Source organism: Protomyctophum parallelum (assembly GCF_964188405.1).
Source record: "Protomyctophum parallelum genome assembly, chromosome: 13".
NCBI classification, from domain to species: Eukaryota; Metazoa; Chordata; class Actinopteri; order Myctophiformes; family Myctophidae; genus Protomyctophum; species Protomyctophum parallelum.
The window spans coordinates 29,604,521-29,623,587 of NC_139708.1; the positions used below are offsets into that span (position 1 = coordinate 29,604,521).

At 40.6% G+C, this 19,067-nt stretch overlaps 1 protein-coding gene across 4 annotated transcripts; it reads right to left on the minus strand.

Moving 5' to 3' along the window:
- Positions 1–2,784: 2,784 nt before the first annotated feature.
- tnnt1 (troponin T type 1 (skeletal, slow)) lies at positions 2,785–13,446 on the minus strand. 4 transcript variants are annotated; one of them, XM_083779880.1, is made up of 14 exons: positions 13,439–13,446; positions 12,799–12,864; positions 12,215–12,232; positions 10,433–10,453; positions 9,667–9,687; positions 8,648–8,669; positions 7,660–7,711; positions 6,461–6,577; positions 5,864–5,941; positions 4,653–4,763; positions 4,177–4,286; positions 3,740–3,830; positions 3,618–3,658; positions 2,785–3,454 (listed from the first exon to the last, which is right to left on the minus strand). In XM_083779880.1, the coding sequence occupies exons 8-14, from the start codon at positions 6,557–6,559 to the stop codon at positions 3,409–3,411; spliced, it is 576 nt and encodes a 191-aa protein (XP_083636006.1). In that variant the 5' UTR covers positions 6,560–6,577; positions 7,660–7,711; positions 8,648–8,669; positions 9,667–9,687; positions 10,433–10,453; positions 12,215–12,232; positions 12,799–12,864; positions 13,439–13,446; the 3' UTR covers positions 2,785–3,408. The 4 variants fall into 4 exon arrangements, with proteins under 4 accessions (XP_083636006.1, XP_083636007.1, XP_083636008.1 ...); XM_083779881.1 differs by lacking the exons at positions 12,215–12,232; positions 13,439–13,446; XM_083779882.1 differs by lacking the exons at positions 10,433–10,453; positions 12,215–12,232; positions 13,439–13,446 and having other exon boundaries at positions 12,799–12,859.
- Between the last annotated feature and the right edge of the window lie 5,621 nt (positions 13,447–19,067).

Here is a 19,067-nt window from a genome sequence, read left to right on the forward strand (position 1 = left end):
CTACATACAAAATGATGAAAAACAAGGATAAATAAAATTCAAAAAACGATGGGCTATAACCCATCGTTTTTTTTCATTTTTTTCAAATCCTCAAAAATGATGAAAAACGGCGCGCTATAGTATGCCGTACGATATGGGCTATAGCCCATGGTCCAAAATGATGAAAAACTAGGACTTTTTTTTTTCTTCAAAAATTCAAAAAACGATGGGCTATAACCCATGTTTTTTTCATTTTTGATTTTTTTTCAAATCCTCAAAAATGATGAAAAACGGCGTGCTATAGTATGCCGTACGATATGGCATATGGGCTATAGCCCATGGTCCAAAATGATGACATTCTCTACCGCAACATACTTAAAAGTATAGCGGTGTATGAGAATGGGTGTTGCGGAGGATGAGAATTAGTTTCTCATCCTCCGCATGCAACACCCATGATGATGTTTTGCTAACAACATAGAAGCCTACATTCTTACACCTAGCAACCATTCTAGCCTACTTAGGTTCATCTTACGGTGGACATGTTTGCCTGAAAAGGAATATTTGAAATGTTTCATAGTTTTAGAAATATAGTGCTTTCAAATTTACAATGGGGCTCAATGGCAGACATTGGCACGTCAAAAATCACTTTCACCTAGAAACTCCATTCACACTTTTTATTATTCAGCTTACTGTGGAGACACATGCTGGAACTTTTTTTACTTTGAAATGTTTTATAGTTTCTGAGTTATTTAACTTAAATGCCCAATGCATTCTCTATGGCAATAGCACAAACTTTGGCATGCTACTAGTCCTTTACAAAATGATGAAAAACGAGGATAAATAAAATTCAAAAAACGATGGGCTATAACCCATCGTTTTTTTCAAATCCTCAAAAATGATGAAAAACAACATGCTATAGTATGCCGTACGATATGGGCTATCGCCCATGGTCCAAAATGATGAAAAACGAGGACAACAAAAAAATGCAAAAATTCAAAAAACAATGGGCTATAACCCATCGTTTTTTTCATTTTTTCAAATCCTCAAAAATGATGAAAAACGGCGTACTATAGTATGCCGTACGATATGGGCTATAGCCCATGGTCCAAAATGATGACGTTCTCTACCGCAACATACTTAAAATTATAGCGGTGTATGAGAATGGGTGTTGCAGAGGATGAGAAACTAATGTTTCTCATCCTCCGCAACACCCATGATGATGTTTTGCTAACAACATAGAAGCCTACATTCTTACACCTAGCAACCCCATTCTAGCCTACTTAGGTTCATCTTACGGTGGACATGTTTGCCTGAAAAGGAATCTTTGAAATGTTTCATAGTTTTAGAAATATAGTGCTTTCAAATTTGAGACTTTTAACTTTTTTGGGGCTCAATGGCAGATTTTGGCGTCAAAAAATCACTTTCACCTAGAAACTCCATTCACACTTTTTATTATTCAGCTTACTGTGGAGACACATGCTGGAACGTTTTACTTTGAAATGTTTTGTAGTTTCTGAGTTATTTAACTTAAACGCCCAATGCATTCTCTATGGCAATAGCACAAACTTTGGCATGCTACTAGTCCTACAGTACATACTTAAACCTACCAACCCCATTCTACCCTACTTAGGTTCATCTTACGGTGGACATGTTTGCCTGAAAAGGAATCTTTGAAAGGTGTCATAGTTTTAGAAATATAGTGCTTTCAAATTTGAGACTTTTAACATGGGGCTCAATGGCAGATTTTGGCACGTCAAAAAAGCACTTTCACCTATAAACTCCATTCACACTTTTTATAATTCAGCTTACTGTGGGCACATATGCTGGAACTTTTTTACTTTAAAATGTTTTGTAATTTCTGAGTTATTTACAGACATGAAACCTGAACATTTCACTGGTGCAGTATAGGCTACTGTACCTGTCCCTAAGTGGTCTCGACTCTCGAACCACCATCCTCTCGGTTAACAGCCAAAGTAAGCTCAAATTCCCTTAGTATATTTACATTGAAACTAACTGAATGGTCTTAAATCACTACAGATGTGATACCTTGCTCGGCCAGTGTGTATATACAGTATGTATGGTAAGTCTGTGGCGCTCACTTAGCCCGCCACAGTCATCGTGTCAAGGTCATCTGTCACAAGGTCACAGAAGCAGCTATCTTGCCTTTGCTTTTGTGCGGATAAGAAATCAAACAGGCATTATTTTATTTACATTCTCAAGTATTCCTTTGTGCTAAAACTGAAAAAAGCAATAATCATTAAAAAAAAAGGTTTATGATCCGGTCGGGAGCGGATGGTAATTTTCGTCATGTTGTAGTCAATGATTTGTAGTCATCTGGCAGGAAACCACAAGGCGGAATCAGTACTATGAAATTATGAATGGGTACTTTTTAACCTCGCGTCACCAGGCTTTCCACCTCGGAGGAAAGCCTGGTTTGTGTTCCAAAATCGCCGTGTGAACTGGTCTGGAGCGGATGGTAATTTTTTTGTAGACAGTCACTGATTTGTAATCATCAGGCAGGAAACCACAAGGCGGAATAATAAGTACCCATGCGTACTGATTCCGCCTTGTGGTTTCCTGCCAAATAACTATAAATCAGTGACTACAACATGACGAAAGTTACCATCCGCTCCAGACCATTTCACACAGCGAGGTTGGAACACAGACAAGGCTTTCCACCGAGTTGGACGTGAGGTTAAGACAGGAGGAAAACGGTATGAGAATAGTATTGTCAAACTGACTGCTGCTGCCTCCTTCTCACCCGTCTCCCCATGGATGGATGTCCTCCCTCTCAGCTCAATCAGCAGGACCAGAACACACACTCATTAAGTTTATTATACTCGTCGTCAGATCGTCTTGGTACAGAGTGTCCCCTTGTGACTGTGGACAATATGGTCTTCTATGAGGACACCAGTTGGATTTAATCTCAGGGATGAAATTACGAATTAACGCATTTCTTATGTACCACTAGTACCACCACTCGCTGTACAGGGTTTGGCCAGTGTTCAGAGGGCAGATGTTTCTGTTTTTTCCTGTTATCAACACACGTAAAATACCACATAAATCGGTAGATCTTTATATAATCATGTGATCAAGACGGATCTGTCAGATATAGATATATATAGATATAAGGCAGCAGCTGGTAATTAATTGATGTAATCAATTCTTGTTTTCCCCCTCAGTTGTCAATGTGCACGTCAACTTCACCCATAGTTTGAGAACCTCTGGTGTACTGTACACACACGCATAAAATCTAACTCAAAGTCCTCTCTGAGATTGAGTTTTATTAATCAATAATATACACCCTTATAATTTAGCATTCTGCACCATGCAGTGACCATGCATATGGACAGCTGTGGACATAACAAGCATCTGTATTCTTCTTGTTCCTTGTGTATATCTCTACTTTTGTCTCCTCCTCCTTCGTAATTACTTCCAGCGTCCGCCCACCTTTCCTTTTCCATGGATCTTTTTGCTGTGGGAGAAAGGAAGAGACAGAGACAGGTGGAGGAAACAGCCCGGATCAAGACGGTTATTATCACCGTAGGTATATAAAAACACAAATTGCCTCATGACAAAGAAAAAGTAAATATGTTGAGGTAGCATACAATGTGTACATCTGCCATATGGCTACTCACAATTTTTGAGCGTGTGATATTCTGTTGAGCAACACAGTGATCTGTCGAAAAGAACATGAGGAGAAACCTTTAAGTTAGATGAATAACTTTTTCATACATTATTTGATTGCAGAGTCCAGTACCTCATATTTCTGGTGTTTCATGTGTTCTATTAAGTCAAACTTGTCTGATTCCAGCTGATAAATACAGTTCCACAACTCTTGGGCGCGTTGCCTATAGGAGAAACGTACAGATTATAGTGTTGCTTTAACTCTGTACAGGGTTTACATTTTTTGATTTTGGATACAATTATTTAAACCCCATATATTTTGTTGACCAGAGTCCTTTTTTCTATCTAGACCAAATCTCTTCACCAATCACATTTTCCTCAAAACTATTTAAGTAGTATACAAAAGAAAAAAAGTCTCAATTTAACACACTGAGCCAATCTCTTCAGCTATTTTCACCAAATGTTGAACTCCAGAATACAGTGTGCTGTGAACTGGAGCTGACTAGTCCATAATGCTGCTTTGGTATCATATTTGGTTAACTGCCTGTGATGTGATTGGTTGAGACTGACCTAAGTCCGTCCTCCCTCAAAGTGTCGATGGCCAGTGGCTGCCGTCTGTCAGCCAGCGTCTTCATTTTAGTCTCTCTGCCCGTCATACGCTTTCCTCTCTTGGATTCAGCCTGGTAAGAGACCACACATACGCATACGCATACGCATGCACGCACGCACGCACACGCACGCACGCACACACACACACACACACACACACACACGCACACGCACACGCACACGCACACGCACACGCGCACGCGCACGCACGCACACACACACACAGAGGAAATGTTTTGAAAAATAGTGAAATATGTTTCAAAAGTGCTTAACATGATGTTGGTCACTGAAGAAGGCATGCAATTAATTTCACACAATTCCGCAAAAAACAGACACTACACTGTTAAAATGCCATTCACCACCAGTATCTTCATCATCATCATCTTGAAAACATCCTCACTGTGTAAACCGCACAGCGACAGCAGCTGTGAACTGACCTTGGACAAAAAGCCTCCGAAGTTGGCTCCCATGTTCAGAACCTTCTTCTTCTTGGCGTCATCGCCAGCCTTCTTCTTGGCCTCCTCGTCCTCCTTCCTCTGACGCTCCTCCTGAGGGATGGGAGGAGACAGGAATGAACAGGCACAACCTCAATTCAACCTCCTGAAGGATGGGAGGAGACAGGAATGAACAGGCACAACCTCAATTAAACCTCCTGAGGGATGGGAGGAGACAGGAATGAACAGGCACAACCTCAATTCAACCTCCTGAGGGATGGGAGGAGACAGGAATGAACAGGCACAACCTCAATTCAACCTCCTGAGGGATGGGAGGAGACAGGAATGAACAGGCACAACCTCAATTCAACCTCCTGAGGGATGGGAGGAGACAGGAATGAACAGGCACAACCTCAATTAAACCTCCTGAGGGATGGGAGGGGACAGGAATGAACAGGCACAACCTCAATTCAACCTCCTGAGGGATGGGAGGAGACAGGAATGAACAGGCACAACCTCAATTCAACCTCCTGAGGGATGGGAGGGGACAGGAATGAACAGGCACAATGGACTAAAAATCTACCTTTTTACCAAAGCATTCTCTTATTGTTTTACTCTTACCTAGTTTTACCTTGACCCAATTTAGTTTAGCTGAGCTGGCTTCCATGAAATTGATTGTGATATGCTGTTTTTATTTTTTTATTCTTATTTTTTGCCCTGCTTTTCTTTTAACCCTGTAGCAACCCTGAGATTCGTGAGAATGTAAAGTGCTTTATAAATGCATTATAATAATTATTATAACAGGCACAACTCCAATTCAACATTTTCTTTGCTACTTATAATATGAGTACATGACGAATATTTATAAGTAATATTTATAATAAGTAACAATAAGAAATAGGTAATTAGCAATAACAACATTGTGTGTAATCTGTCAAGAAAAATAGGACAGAATATAACATATATGTATGTCCATTTATGAGTGCATTATGTTTGTGTGTGTGCAGTCTTAAAATATATGTTAAAATATATGTTTAAATACCTGCCTCTGTTTGAGTGCAGTAGACAGGTAGTTTTGCTGCCGATGCTTTGAGCAGGTACTGTACGTACTGTAGGTAGCTATGTGTGTGTGTGTGTGTGTGTGCGTGCGTGTGCGTGTGCGTGTGTGTGTGTGTGTGTGTGTGTGTGTGTGTGCGTGCGTGCGTGCACATTACCGCAATCCTGTTCTGTCTGTCCTTCTCCTTCTCTGCTCTGACCCTCTGGATCTCAGCTCTCTCTGAACGACGATACTCCTGATGGAGAAAACAACAATGGATTCAATAAAGGAAGGAAAGATAACAGGACCATAGGACATCAATATTTAATCATAGCTATTGGTATTGTTGTTATTATTAGGCTAGTAGTAGTAGTAGTATTCTAAAGTTGTGCAATAACTACTTGCAACCACTTTCAACCAGGTGTCCCTATTTTGAGCAACATTCTTTTTTTTATCAAGCGTATAAGAGCATTTCTGCATTATAAGTTATAAGATGGCATATAATGGTAGCATAAATATGATTATTATTATATGATAGCATAATGATCATATGATGTGATCATTAATGATCAAATCAACTAATCAAATGATTCCCGAGCGCGGCATGGCTACAGCTCACTGATCCTTGGCTGCGGCTCACCGCTCCAAGAGATGGGTCAAATGCGGAGAAGAGATTTCACTGCGGTAACGTGTGTGACAAATAGTCGGTACCCAGGCTTTTATTTCGTTCGCATTCGGCTCAAAAAAGAATGATCAAACAAGGAAAGGGACTCACGATGCGATCCTTCAGGCCGATAAGCTCCTCCTCTTCCTTCTTCCTCTGCTCAAAGTGAACATCGATCAGTGTCTGGAGCTCCAAAAGGTCCTTCTCCATGCGCTTCCTGTGGATGTCCTGAAAGGCAGGCGGAGGGAGGACTTAAAGATAAATTAAAGATCGAGTGCCTTTGATGTTTTTCCCACCCTAGAACATGGTCATCAGGTACTATGACTATACGATGAAGATGTTTTTCAAAGAAGTGTACAGAAACTGAACCCACCAGTTCATTAAGTAGGCCTATACCCGGTTTTCACCTTAGCACCACCCACCTGAACGTAAGCCTCGCCCACAGCTGTTGTATGACAATGGGGGAGATTTTATTATGTCACGAAAGTGGTGGTATTACGATTGGGCCTTTTGACTCAAAGGCTTTCAGCTTTCAGGAAGAAACCAAAAATACACAGGGAAGACATATTTGCATATTATAACCACACCTGGGGGTCTATTAGAGTAATGTCAACTCCATAGACACATACAAAACAGAAAAAGTCAAACAAATCACAGCACTTCATCTTTAAAGAATGAAGTGTGGCAGTGTTCATTTCGTCGACTAAAACTATGATGAAAAATGTCCGTTGACTACCTATTTTCACTGACGAAAACTGAATCAAAATTAGGTATGATGACTTAAAATTAAGACTAAATATATTGTCAATTTTGTCAACAAATACAAATGAGTTTTTTTGTTTTATGTTCGGTTGAGCTCAGGTGTTGATGTCAGGTGTTACAACACGCTGCGATGCGTTCTGAGCTTGTAGATCTGCTATTTTCAGCATGCAACCAAGTGTAAAATCAGGCATTATGACGCCATCAAGGCCTGCCAAAAACTGTACATTTACTACAATCGACTAAAACTAGACCAAATCTAAAACAAACTAAACTAAAATCTAACTAAAACAAAATGTATTATTATTATTCATTTTATTCAAACGTCTATGACTAAAACTAAATAAAAAATGTGCTGTCAAAATAACACTTGCGTGTAGTACAGTGAATTGATTATGAGAGACCAGTAGGGCAGATACTGTAGGTAGAGCAGAGGATAGAGAGGGTGATACAGCACAGAAGTACAGAAGAGAGGGACAGGACTACTGTACATGCTGCAACCGGTCCTAGAAGATAGGAGGAAGACCAACGGATCTCTTCTGGTAACTCACATCAAAATCAACTCTGTCCCCCTCGGGTATCTTTAGAGAAGGTATCAAGGGTCTATGGAAAGGATGAAAGAAACGGAAAACTCACTCATGAAGAAACCACTACATGTAGTGTTTAATTCACTCATGAAGAAAAGGCTATTTATCTGAATCATTATTCTGCAGAATAATGATTCATTATTTTCCAGTTGAAATTTCATCAAGCACCAAAAGAAAACTAGAAAAACTAGAATGTCCTCATCAAAAGCTCAGAAAGTATAAGACATCAAAAAGGTACATGCTTAAATCCAGTCCTAAAGTAGATGAACATTTTAGTTGAAATGGAGTAAGTTAAAGCATTTTTATGTAGTAAAACTGCAAACATTTTTAACTTTGGAGGGAGTTTGTTGCTGGAACTACGTATGAAGGACTAGGGCAGACAAAGTAGGTATAGTCAAGAAATGGTAAAATAGTCTGGACAATAGTGCCTTCGTAGCGCGTTGTAGTTTTGTAGGAATCAGCAACAAACCGATTCCTCTACACGAGAAAGAAGACAGAAAACCTTTAAGGAAATTATTTCACATCTTCAAAACTGGCAAAGCAAAGCAAAGTTACTATATTTACCCAGGGTAACTGGACTAAGCTCAAGAACTTGTATACAGCCAGGCCCTGCTCATAGAACATTTCATGGTAGGGGTTCAATGCCTTGCTCAAGGGCACTTCAGCGGTGGTAATTTTAACGTGCCGGTCCGGGGATACGAACTAGCGACCTTCCGATATCAAGACCGCTCCGCAAACCGTTCGGCCACCGCTGCCCCATTGAGTACCAGGGCATTGTGTTTTTTTTTTAAACAAAGCCAGCCACTTGTGTTGCTAACCGTTGTCTCTTCAGGTTGCATCAAGAATTCAGATTTCTCCGACTTCATTATGCAATATCATTATTCATGTGAAACGTCATGGTGGAGACAACCACACAGCCAAACATGAAAGCAAAGAGCACACATGGACGTACTTGGGCTTAGGGCGTTCCTCTTCTGTGTGTGTGTGTGTGTGTGAGAGTGTGTGAGAGAGAGAGAGAGAGAGAGAGAGAGAGAGAGAGAGGGGGGGGGGGGGTGGATAGAGAGAAGGGGAGAGAGCAATAAGAGAAAGAAGTGAGAAAGAAGAAATGAGAGAGAAAATAGAAAGAGTCAAGATGGGAGAGCAAGGGAGGGAGAAAATATATTAATAAATGACTCAAAATGTATTTCCCCCTTAGCTATGTGAAAACCAGCTGGGAGTTTAATCCATCCTAGTTGATCCTGTTCAGAGACCAATGAGTAAATATAAACCATATCATGCACATTATAGAAAAGAGTTTCAAACTGGCAAAGTTAACAGGATAGGCTACTATATGAGATTAACATACGACAAAGTAAACACAACTTTGAAGATGAAATACAGGTCGTATTACTAGTGATAATACATGCAAGTAAGTGTGTTGCATTATCACTGAAGGAGGCTACTAAAGAAAAGGCCAGGATTGTACACGGTCAGCGTCTTTTGGCATTTGGGCCTGAGGGAGGAGCTAGAGGAAAGGCCATGGGATCACCAAAATCAGTACAAATGCCATGGCAGCCTAGCCAGCAGATTTCAAGATATCTTAGTTGGGACACGACCGTTATTGTACACGGCCGTTATTGTACAAGAGCATTATTGTGTTAATTAGCTGCAGCCGTGTTGCTTACATTGAGGAGAACTGTAAGGGCAGCCTTATGCAAACTGATACGTGTTTAGCCTTCTGTATTATTTTATCCTGAACCAAAAAAAACTAAAAAAATCAGTCTAGGATTTAATGCCCCTGAATCTCTAAGTGAATTATTATAGTATCTACTGGTACATTGAGTCTGACACAGTCAGGGAATGCCACTATCTCATCACCCTTTGCTCCACCACAAGATAAATGCAATTTTTGAAAGGCTTTTGGGACGAAATATAAACAAAAGTAGTAGAGTGCGCTGTAGCCTATAATGTGAGTAAAACACAATCGCTCACCTTCCTCCTGGGCATCTTGATCTGAATGGCCACCCAAAGAACAAATTGATGGATGGAGAGAGAGGGAGAGAGAGAGAGAGAGAGAGAGAGAGAGAGAGAGGGAGGATACAGGAATGGTGGGATTACCTTAGTGGATGGTAAAGAATGGGAGGAACAGGAACCCATTTTGGTGTTAGCATCATGTCGTGCTTCAGCTATTTAAAAATAGCAGATCTACGAGCTTGTAGGTCTGCTATTCTTGAAAAATCGAAGAGCGACTGACATAGAAGACATTTTTAGAATCTGATCTCAGGTCAAAATGAAAACTGTCAGGATGTAGAAGACATTTTTTTAATCTGATCTCAGGTCAGAATGGGTTAAGGGAAGGAGATGAACATACCACAATGTTTTGGATTCACACAACTAAATGCAAAAGGAGGGAAAGTCAGAAATTGGTGAGTAAATGTTGAACAGATCGCTGCATAGCATGCATATTTGATGCTTGCTGAATGAGAATGCTGAAATTATGTCTCATTTAAAGAGCTTTAATAAGTATTCACTTGTTCATGTTCCTATTGTGAGGTTCATTTTTGGTCAACTAAAATGAACAGCTTAGGTTACATGGAAATGATCCTGAATTACCAATATTCTCATCAGTTATATAATTGCTCTAAGGTATTATATTAATAAGTGGCATAACAATTACATTTGGGGAGAACATGATAAATGGAAAAAAGATATAAAGTGGGATAAATAGAACAATTCTCATCCTCACACTACGTCTCACCTTCCTCCTGGTCGACTGGCTCTGGCACAAGAACGACAAATGGACAGGCGGGAGACAAATGAAGGTTGTGGATGAATTAGGAAAAGTTAAAGGGTAAGACCACTTTTTTTGAGGTTTGGGTTGTGTAGTTACTTTGCCATGATGCAACTCCAAATGTGGACAAGAAATAAAAAAATACTGCTCCAGTGATTACTAATTGATAATTCAAAATATGCTCCTCATTGACTTACATTGTAGCTAAAACAGCTCTCAAAAGTCACTCTTTTAGTACGTAAACAAACACAAACAAAGTTGATTCAATATAGAGCATCACCAAAACTCATGTGGTTTTATTTTTTCATAAAAATGTTAGATTCCTGTTGATTTTACTATTTGAAGATCTGGATCCGAATCCACGGATCCAGTCCGGGTTTTCTTCCCAATAAAATGGACAAATCAACAGGAAGATAATATTTTTATGAAAAAATAAAACCACATGAGTTTTGGTGATGCTCTATAATATAGAGCATCACCAAAACTCATGTGGTTTTATTTTTTCGACAATATAGAGTCTATATTGTCTGAATTGTTTGTGTTTGTTTACGTACTAAAAGAGTGACTTTGAGAGTTGTTTTAGCTACAATGTAAGTCAATGAGGAGCATATTTTGAATGATCAATTTCTAATCACTGGAGCAGTTATTTTTAATTTATTGTCCACATTTGGAGTTGCATCATGGCAAAGTAACTACACAACCCAAACCTCAAAAAAAGTGGTCTTACCCTTTAAGGAAGATGAGACAAAACAAAGAAGCAAGGTGGATCAATGAAGGATATACATACAGCATGGCGGTTAGAGGAACATAAAATAGAAAGAAGAAGGCAGACAAAGTGAAACAAACAAAACAAAAACAGTTAAGGGGAAAGAAGGATGAGAGAAGGGTGGAAGGATGAAAGGAGAACAAGTTAATGATATAAAGCCAGCAGGCTCAGAAAACTACAATTTCCCATCAAGCAATCACGGGCCACTCCATATGACTAATATGCAGCAGCTGGTGTAAGGTAAAGGGAAATGTAATTTTGAGAAACTCTTCATAACATTCATAATTACATATGTACATGGCCAATGTACATAGAGTGTAATCGCAAATGTACATATGAATCAAATGCAGCATTACAACTGGCAAAACCAACTCTAAAGAATTCTTAAGTGTTACCTTTGCATCTGCCCGTGTGAACGCAGCATAAGCTAGCCACATTGAACGTTAAACTATACAATTTCAAAATAGATTATAGCTGATTCCCACCACCAGTATGCAACTCAGATGGGCTGTCGAGACAGTCGATAGTCGAGCCCAGCAGCTGATGACGGTGAGCGAGGCCATCAGCTGCTGGGTACAGGCACTCACTCGCAGATACTGGCTCACTTGAGCGCATGCCTCATGCGCCTCACTGAGGCCTTATTTAATGTCTGCATTGTTGTTCAGAGGCGTGCACTGCAACATGCTGTTATACTGTACCACGTCCATCCCGAGAAAACTCGTGGTTGTTATTGGGTCTCGTGAATACAGTGAAATTAACTGAACTGCCTAAGATCATAAGAGTATCCTGTACCTGGATCCTGTTTCAGGGTGAATTTCCCCTTTAAAGGAATCAGAAGCAATAGCGAGCAATGCGATAAGCTGTAAGAAATACTTGCAGCATGTTGGATAAAATTCCACATAATATACAGTATATACACACACACATTATACAAAGTTTGCAAACGTTGGGATTTGGCACTGCAAACGGAGCTCTCACCCTACCTTCATACTCTTGCAGCTCTTATAGGCGGGACGTGCACAGATATTGGCCATTGTGAAAGCAGGACAGAAGAGATAAGACATTGACATGAGGTGAGAGTTAATGCAGCATAGCATATTAATCACTGTTTTGCAACCCCTGAGTCTAACTGTTTCAGATTCTGAATATGAAGTGTCGTGTTAAGTAATGCATTCCTTTGGTGAATCCCAGGGAGCTCACACTTCCCTACACTTACATTTTAGACATTTAGCTCACAATTTTACCCAGAGCTACGTACGTAGCATGAGCATGAGCTGAACGATGTCTTTAATACTCAAGGACAAGTGAAATGGTTGGCAATGTCACCCATTATGGGGCTCAAACGAAACGTGGGACCTTTTGGTCACAGGGCAGTGCTTCTAATCACTGGAAATTAACACCATGATGCTCAAGTGCCTCCCAACGACCATGACGTCATTTTGACCCTTTTCTTCCTGAAAACTACAAAAATGGCTGTAATCATGTCAAAGTAAGATCATTTACTGGACACCCAGAGGCGTCCACTGGTAGGTCTTGGAGGACGACATGATGTGGAACTCCTTCTTACCTCCTCCATCTTCCTCAGCCTGCTCTGCCTCTTCCTCCTCTTGGATCTCTGTGTCTTCCTCTGGCTCTGATACAAAGAGAGACAGTGAAGATAGATGGAGCAAAAAGGAGACAGATTAAGCCAGTTTGTCTACAAGGCTTAGTTTAGATTTAGTTTAGTTTAATGCATGCTATTCGCTATACACTGGGCAATTACAATTAATAACAAAAATTACAATACAAAATAAAAAAAGTGCGCTTCTCGGAATACAGGACAGGTCTCCACCAACAGATGTGAGTTATATGCCTCGGAAGCATCTGCTCTCCACCAGGCCAGCTTGCCTATTAACTTCCTGATGCATGCGACCAGTGAATCAGTCCTTCTTGGTTCCATGATACAGCTTTTATCAGTATTGTGATGTGATGTTAAGTTAATCTGTTCAGATGTTATGTGCACTTAAGTGTGAAATGTCACGCCCACTGCCTTTTCTACAATCAGCATGAAAAAGGTTAATCAGGTGGAGATATGACTACAGTGCTTTGAAAGCAAGCATTGTCTGCATGCATGGTCATAGACGCAGTGGTGAAATACCTGTAGAGAGCTTGTACACGTGAAAGACAACGTGAGTTTGAGAGTAAGCGATAAATTCCATTTAACTTACCCTCTGTCTGCTCCCTAAAGTCACAGAGGATGAAAAGAAAGTGTAAGAAAAATGTGTAATTTATTGCCATTTCTTTTTACAAAACACTGAAATCATGGTAACAAGAGAGCATGGTACTCACTCGTACTCGGACTCGGACACCTCTTCTATATCCGACATGGCTGCAACAAAAAAACAAAACATGAATTCAACCATTAAGATGAAGAACTTTGGTAAAAGCCCAGTCCCCCTTGGGGTCTCGACCCACAGTTTGAGAACCATTAGGCAAACGGTACCAGTGCACCAGGGCTATGGGAGTGTTTATATTCCTGGTTCCTGAGACTGCTGAACTCAAAACTGTGACATGAGGACTCCCAGACACCATCACACATGCAGGCAGAATCACATGAGGACTCCCAGACACCATCACAAATGCAGGCAGAATCACATGAGGACTCCCAGACACCATCACAAATGCAGGCAGAATCACATGAGGACTCCCAGACACAATGACACATGCAGGCAGAATCACATGCATGGACTCCCAGACACCATCACACAAGCAGGCAGAATCACATGGACTCCCAGACACCATCACACAAGCAGGCAGAATCACATGGACTCCCAGACACCATCAACACATGCAGGCAGAATCACATGGACTCCCAGACACCATCACACAAGCAGGCAGAATCACATGGACTCCCAGACACCATCACACAAGCAGGCAGAATCACATGGACTCCCAGACACCATCACACAAGCAGGCAGAATCACATGGACTCCCAGACACCATCACACATGCAGGCAGAATCACATGGATTCCCAGACACCATCACACAAGCAGGCAGAATCACATGGACTCCCAGACACCATCACACAAGCAGGCAGAATCACATGGACTCCCAGACACCATCACACATGCAGGCAGAATCACATGGACTCCCAGACACCATCAACACATGCAGGCAGAATCACATGTGCATCCATAGTAGGACAACTTCACCCATTTTCAACCCATCATATTATTTGGTTCTCCTCACTAATGCTGATGATAATATGGGCTATGTGGACAGTTCAGAAACCTGCCTACCAGTGAAATAATCGTTTATCGTTTATTTTTTAGTATAATTTTATGTCAGTGTCTGAGCAAATAGACTTAATAGAGTGTCTATTTTACGTCATGATATGCATGATGATAAGAGCGCCCCTCACTTCATACAGGTGTGATTTTTATTCTTGTTTAGATTTCAATAAGATTTTGAGGGGCCCCTCCTATACACAGGTTTAATGCTCGTCTTTAGTTCAATGTTTGTTTTGTAAAACCCATTGACGATGAAGGAAAAATTTGAAAATGTAGTCATAACGTGTCGTTTACGTCATATTGTCTCTTTATTGTTAATGGCGTTTAATGTTTGTATTTGCACCGTTTGTTTTACATCACCATTACATCACCTAATCAACATGAGATAGACTTTAATATATTAGCGCCCCTCACTTTATTTTTTATTGTTTTATTAACGTGAGAACAATGGCTTCCATTATAGCATGCTAGCCTTTCATTAATAGAAAACCTGCAATTTCTAATTAGCTTGGATCAAGGGGCCAGTAGGGCGCTCCAACGTTGAAGCACTGGGCCCTAGTGGTAAGAGGAAGGACTGCAGGCGGACCCGTGGATTCATGACGAGGAAACCCGTGCAGCTGGGCTTTAAAGGTATATTCAGTGATTTCACTTAATTCAAATATCACTTATTTTTTTGTTTTGTTGTGATAATCCTCCCTACTATAGAGTGTGCTGGCCATATAAAGAGTTCCTCCCTGTCCCCAGTTAACCCCTGGGGGTCAAAAAACCTTAGGTTTCGTTTTTGACTCTATCCTGATTGGACGAAAGGCTGGGTCCCACAGCCAAAAACGAAACCTAAGGTTTTTTGAGTGAAATCACTGAATATACCTTTAACATTGAGTGCTCGGTTGCACTTCCTCAATTTGGCACCAAATTTGGGTGCCCAAATGCGGAAGTAGACGGTCCTTCCGGGTGCTTCAAAACGCCACTGAGCAACTTCCACTGACATGAATAGCGGAGGGGGCGGAGCTTCACGCCAGATCAGTCTCTATCCTTTTAATACTCTATGGCTTGGATTCCCCATCGATGATGATGTCACTGGTAGGCGGGTTTCTGAACTGTCCAGTCAGGAACAATATTATATTGCACTGTTCACTTTACTGCAGGCTACTGCACTTTTGGGACTTGTAGGTTACATAATAAATACTGTTATATGTAACCTATCCTATGCCACCAAAATGTGGAACGCCCTACCAACAGTCATTAAGACGTGTGAATCCCTTGACTCCTTCAAAACCGCTCTCAAAGGGCACCTACGGACGGCTGCAATTCGAAACTGGCCCCCGTAAAATCTGAATCCCCCCCCCTTTTTCCCCTCACTGTATATGTTTCGTTTCCTTTATGATGAATTCCTGTTCTGTTCTTTGACTATATGGAAGTGTCTATTTGTACGTCTCTAAATGTTTTGATGAATTGAACATGGTGGACCCTCTTGTAAACAAGTGTAATGCTTAATTGGGTCGTCCACTCACAGTTAACAGTCTTTGTATTGAGTTTGTGCTTGAAATGTACTGTAATTCTGCAAACTGTTAATAAATCAATCAATCAATCAAAAAACAACCTACATGTATGTAGGCCTATGTATAAATATACAGACTACAGTCTCGCAGTGAAAGGATGTATGTAGGCAATGACATGTCAATATGCTCATTAGAGATAATGTTTTTGCAAACTGGAACGTATATGGCCTAAGGTTTGGGCTAGAAGATAGGCCATGTCACCAAAATCATTAGCGGTCATGCTTTGAAGAGGATGACTGTACAAGTTTCATGGATATCCGGGAATCATATTTTTTTATTTTGGCATGATGTTGGCGATAGATGAAAGGCCATATGGGGTGAACAGACTCAGTATGGCTGTTCCTCCAGGGATCATGACAGTGCACAACTACAAGTGTGACAAAAGGGGACAAGAATGCGTGAGCAAGGACAACAGCAGGGTCCAGTGTCTACCCTCTCTGGGTGGATAGACCAGTGTTGTGGAGCAGAGCTGTGTGCGGCCTGCCATCTTTTAAACTGTATCTACTGGATGTGCGCAACCCACCCGTTTTTAAAAACTTGCTGACCACTCATTATGTCATTATGGCATCATATCCTAGACTTTCTTCGTGTGCAGTTGCAGTTTTGCAAAGTGCCAGCAATAGCTGCTCTTGCATAGTTTATTTCTTTGTGGCAGGTAATGCATGATTTTTTTCCCCCTTGAAAAGATCCCATATGATAGAGGGAACATGATTGTGCTTTTGTCGTTTAATCTAGATTTCAACCTCCAATTGCAGCCACGACCAGCACAAGGGAAATTCAAAGCAAAAGAGCGGGTAAAGAGGGGAACCGATGGTTTCTCAGATTGGCACCAGGGGGGGTGGACAACCAGGACTCTTAAATCGTTCATCACACACTCTATATTGCTGTGTTATTGCGATTTACAGCAAATCAAACTTTGAAACCTATCATGCTGATCAGCGAGCAGCTTATGTAAAACCTCCATTACTCTAAAGAGGACTACTATAGGTTGAATACATACAGTAGATAGCAAATAATGTCAAGCACCATTTCTCAAAAAACACCAAACAAGTTAAACTGAAATCAGCACAAAACTATTAAGACTAAAACTGCATCCATGGATGTGTCTTTTGTCCGATTCAGTGACACACACATTAATGTATAGGTATGGATACAGAGGACAGTGCTATTTTGGTACCAATACATGATTGGTCAGACACAAAATACAGATAAGGTATTGACTATTGAGACATGTATACACTATACACAGTACACATATACTGTACCACCAATGGCTATGACCTTCTCTGAGGGCATTGTGTGGACAAATCCATACAAGCATCCACAGTTCAGCCAAGTGCACACGTACAGTACCCACAAACAATAGGACACGCACACACAGTCTCTCTCGTTGGTGACATCTTCTTGGCAGGGATTGAGACAAGAAGACTCAACAGGTGAGAATGTGACAAGGTTTAAAGAGAAATAAATAGATAATGTCTTTCTCTTTCCTGTTTCAATGTAAAGTTTGAATGTAAAGTCCAAAGTTCCCATTTTCTTTTCGATAGCGAGGTGGAGGGAGAGACTGTGACGGTCCGACGGCTCGCAAAATGTGCACAATAGAAGGTTCAGACCATAACAGAGGGCATGGATAGATCATAAAGTGATATGATGATATCATAGTTTCCATGCATGTGTGATTATTCCTGTTACTTTCCTATCCTCCAACAAGAGTGGGAATATTGCTAAACAGAAAAGCACCACAATTAGATGTTTTTCTCAAACAAACAGAGAACAATTAATTGTAAACCTGTGTGAAAACCCATGTCCTAACTAAAAATAATTATTTGATGTCCACGGGACATTTATTTTAAATAACTGTCCCTTGCACATCATAGAAGTCAGATTTTTGTCTTGCCTCACATGTACTAGGGCTAGGCCTACTGTTCAAACCCTTTGTGCATTAATGTCTCCCTTCACTCAACCCCCCCCCCCCGAGTTATCTCCATCTTCTGTCATCTGTAACGATTTATATTATTTATATCTCATTGTTGACTCTGTGAATTTATAGCGACTGCAACTGTCATCGGCTGTCCTTCCTCTTCCATCCTCACCGTTGTCTCGCCAGGACTCCACAGGCAGAGAAATGGATATCCAAAGAGCTTTCAACAGATAATAACCATGCTGTGCTTCTCTACCCCTTTCTGAAGTGCTCTCATTCTCACTCTGCTAAATGCATCGCACGACTGGCAGTAGTCTTCAATTGAAAATGCATGTACAAAAGATAATTTGCTTGATCATTCTATTTGTCTGTGTCTGTTCTATTCTTTCTGCCCTAAATCTCTCACTCTCTTCTACTGCTTTTGTCTATCACATTTGGGATAGAATATGCAAGTGGCTTTTGCTGGCAGTTGGTCAGTCACACACTCTCTCTCTCTAGTCAGTGTTAAGCCACAAAACTTTCTGAATGCCACAGAGATAGGCACATGAGAGATGTACAGAGATGGACATGAGGTCAGATGGACAGATGAACTGGCTTCAATGAGAATATGAAGTCACTTTCCCCATCCCAACACTACTGCCACAAAAATGACAACGTATCACTCGCTGTCCTACAAATATAATTACAGTAATTTTATGTAATAACAGAATAGCATAAAATCATGAATAAATAGCCTACATTCTGTTACTTTTGTCCATTTGTAAAGATAATAAAGGCAAAATATGCATGTATTGGACACACACACACACACACACACTCTATCCTACTGTTGGCCACCAAGCAGCAACTTAAAATGCCTTGCTCAAAGGCAATTCAAAGTTAAATTAAAACTCTGCAGGCCAATGTATATGCTTTCAGGTTAAATTAACACCCTTTGCTAACAACAAAGGGTTTTATTGTGGTGTAGAGACGAAGGGGGTAATGGATAGATGGACAGGGAGGGTGATGTTGTGGTGGGTGGATCAAAGTTAATAAAATTTTCAAATTCATTAGTCTTACTTTTAATTTGTTCCAGTTTGGTGTTTG

Coding starts and splice junctions, on each gene's coding strand:
- tnnt1 (XM_083779880.1), bottom strand. CDS start 6,559: ATGGAGAAGGACCTTTTGGAGCTCCAGACACTGATCGATGTTCACTTT. Junction 4,287..4,652: donor TCGGAGGCTTTTTGTCCAAG/GTCAGTTCACAG, acceptor GTCTCTTACCAG/GCTGAATCCAAGAGAGGAAA. Junction 3,831..4,176: donor TTGAGGGAGGACGGACTTAG/GTCAGTCTCAAC, acceptor TTTCTCCTATAG/GCAACGCGCCCAAGAGTTGT.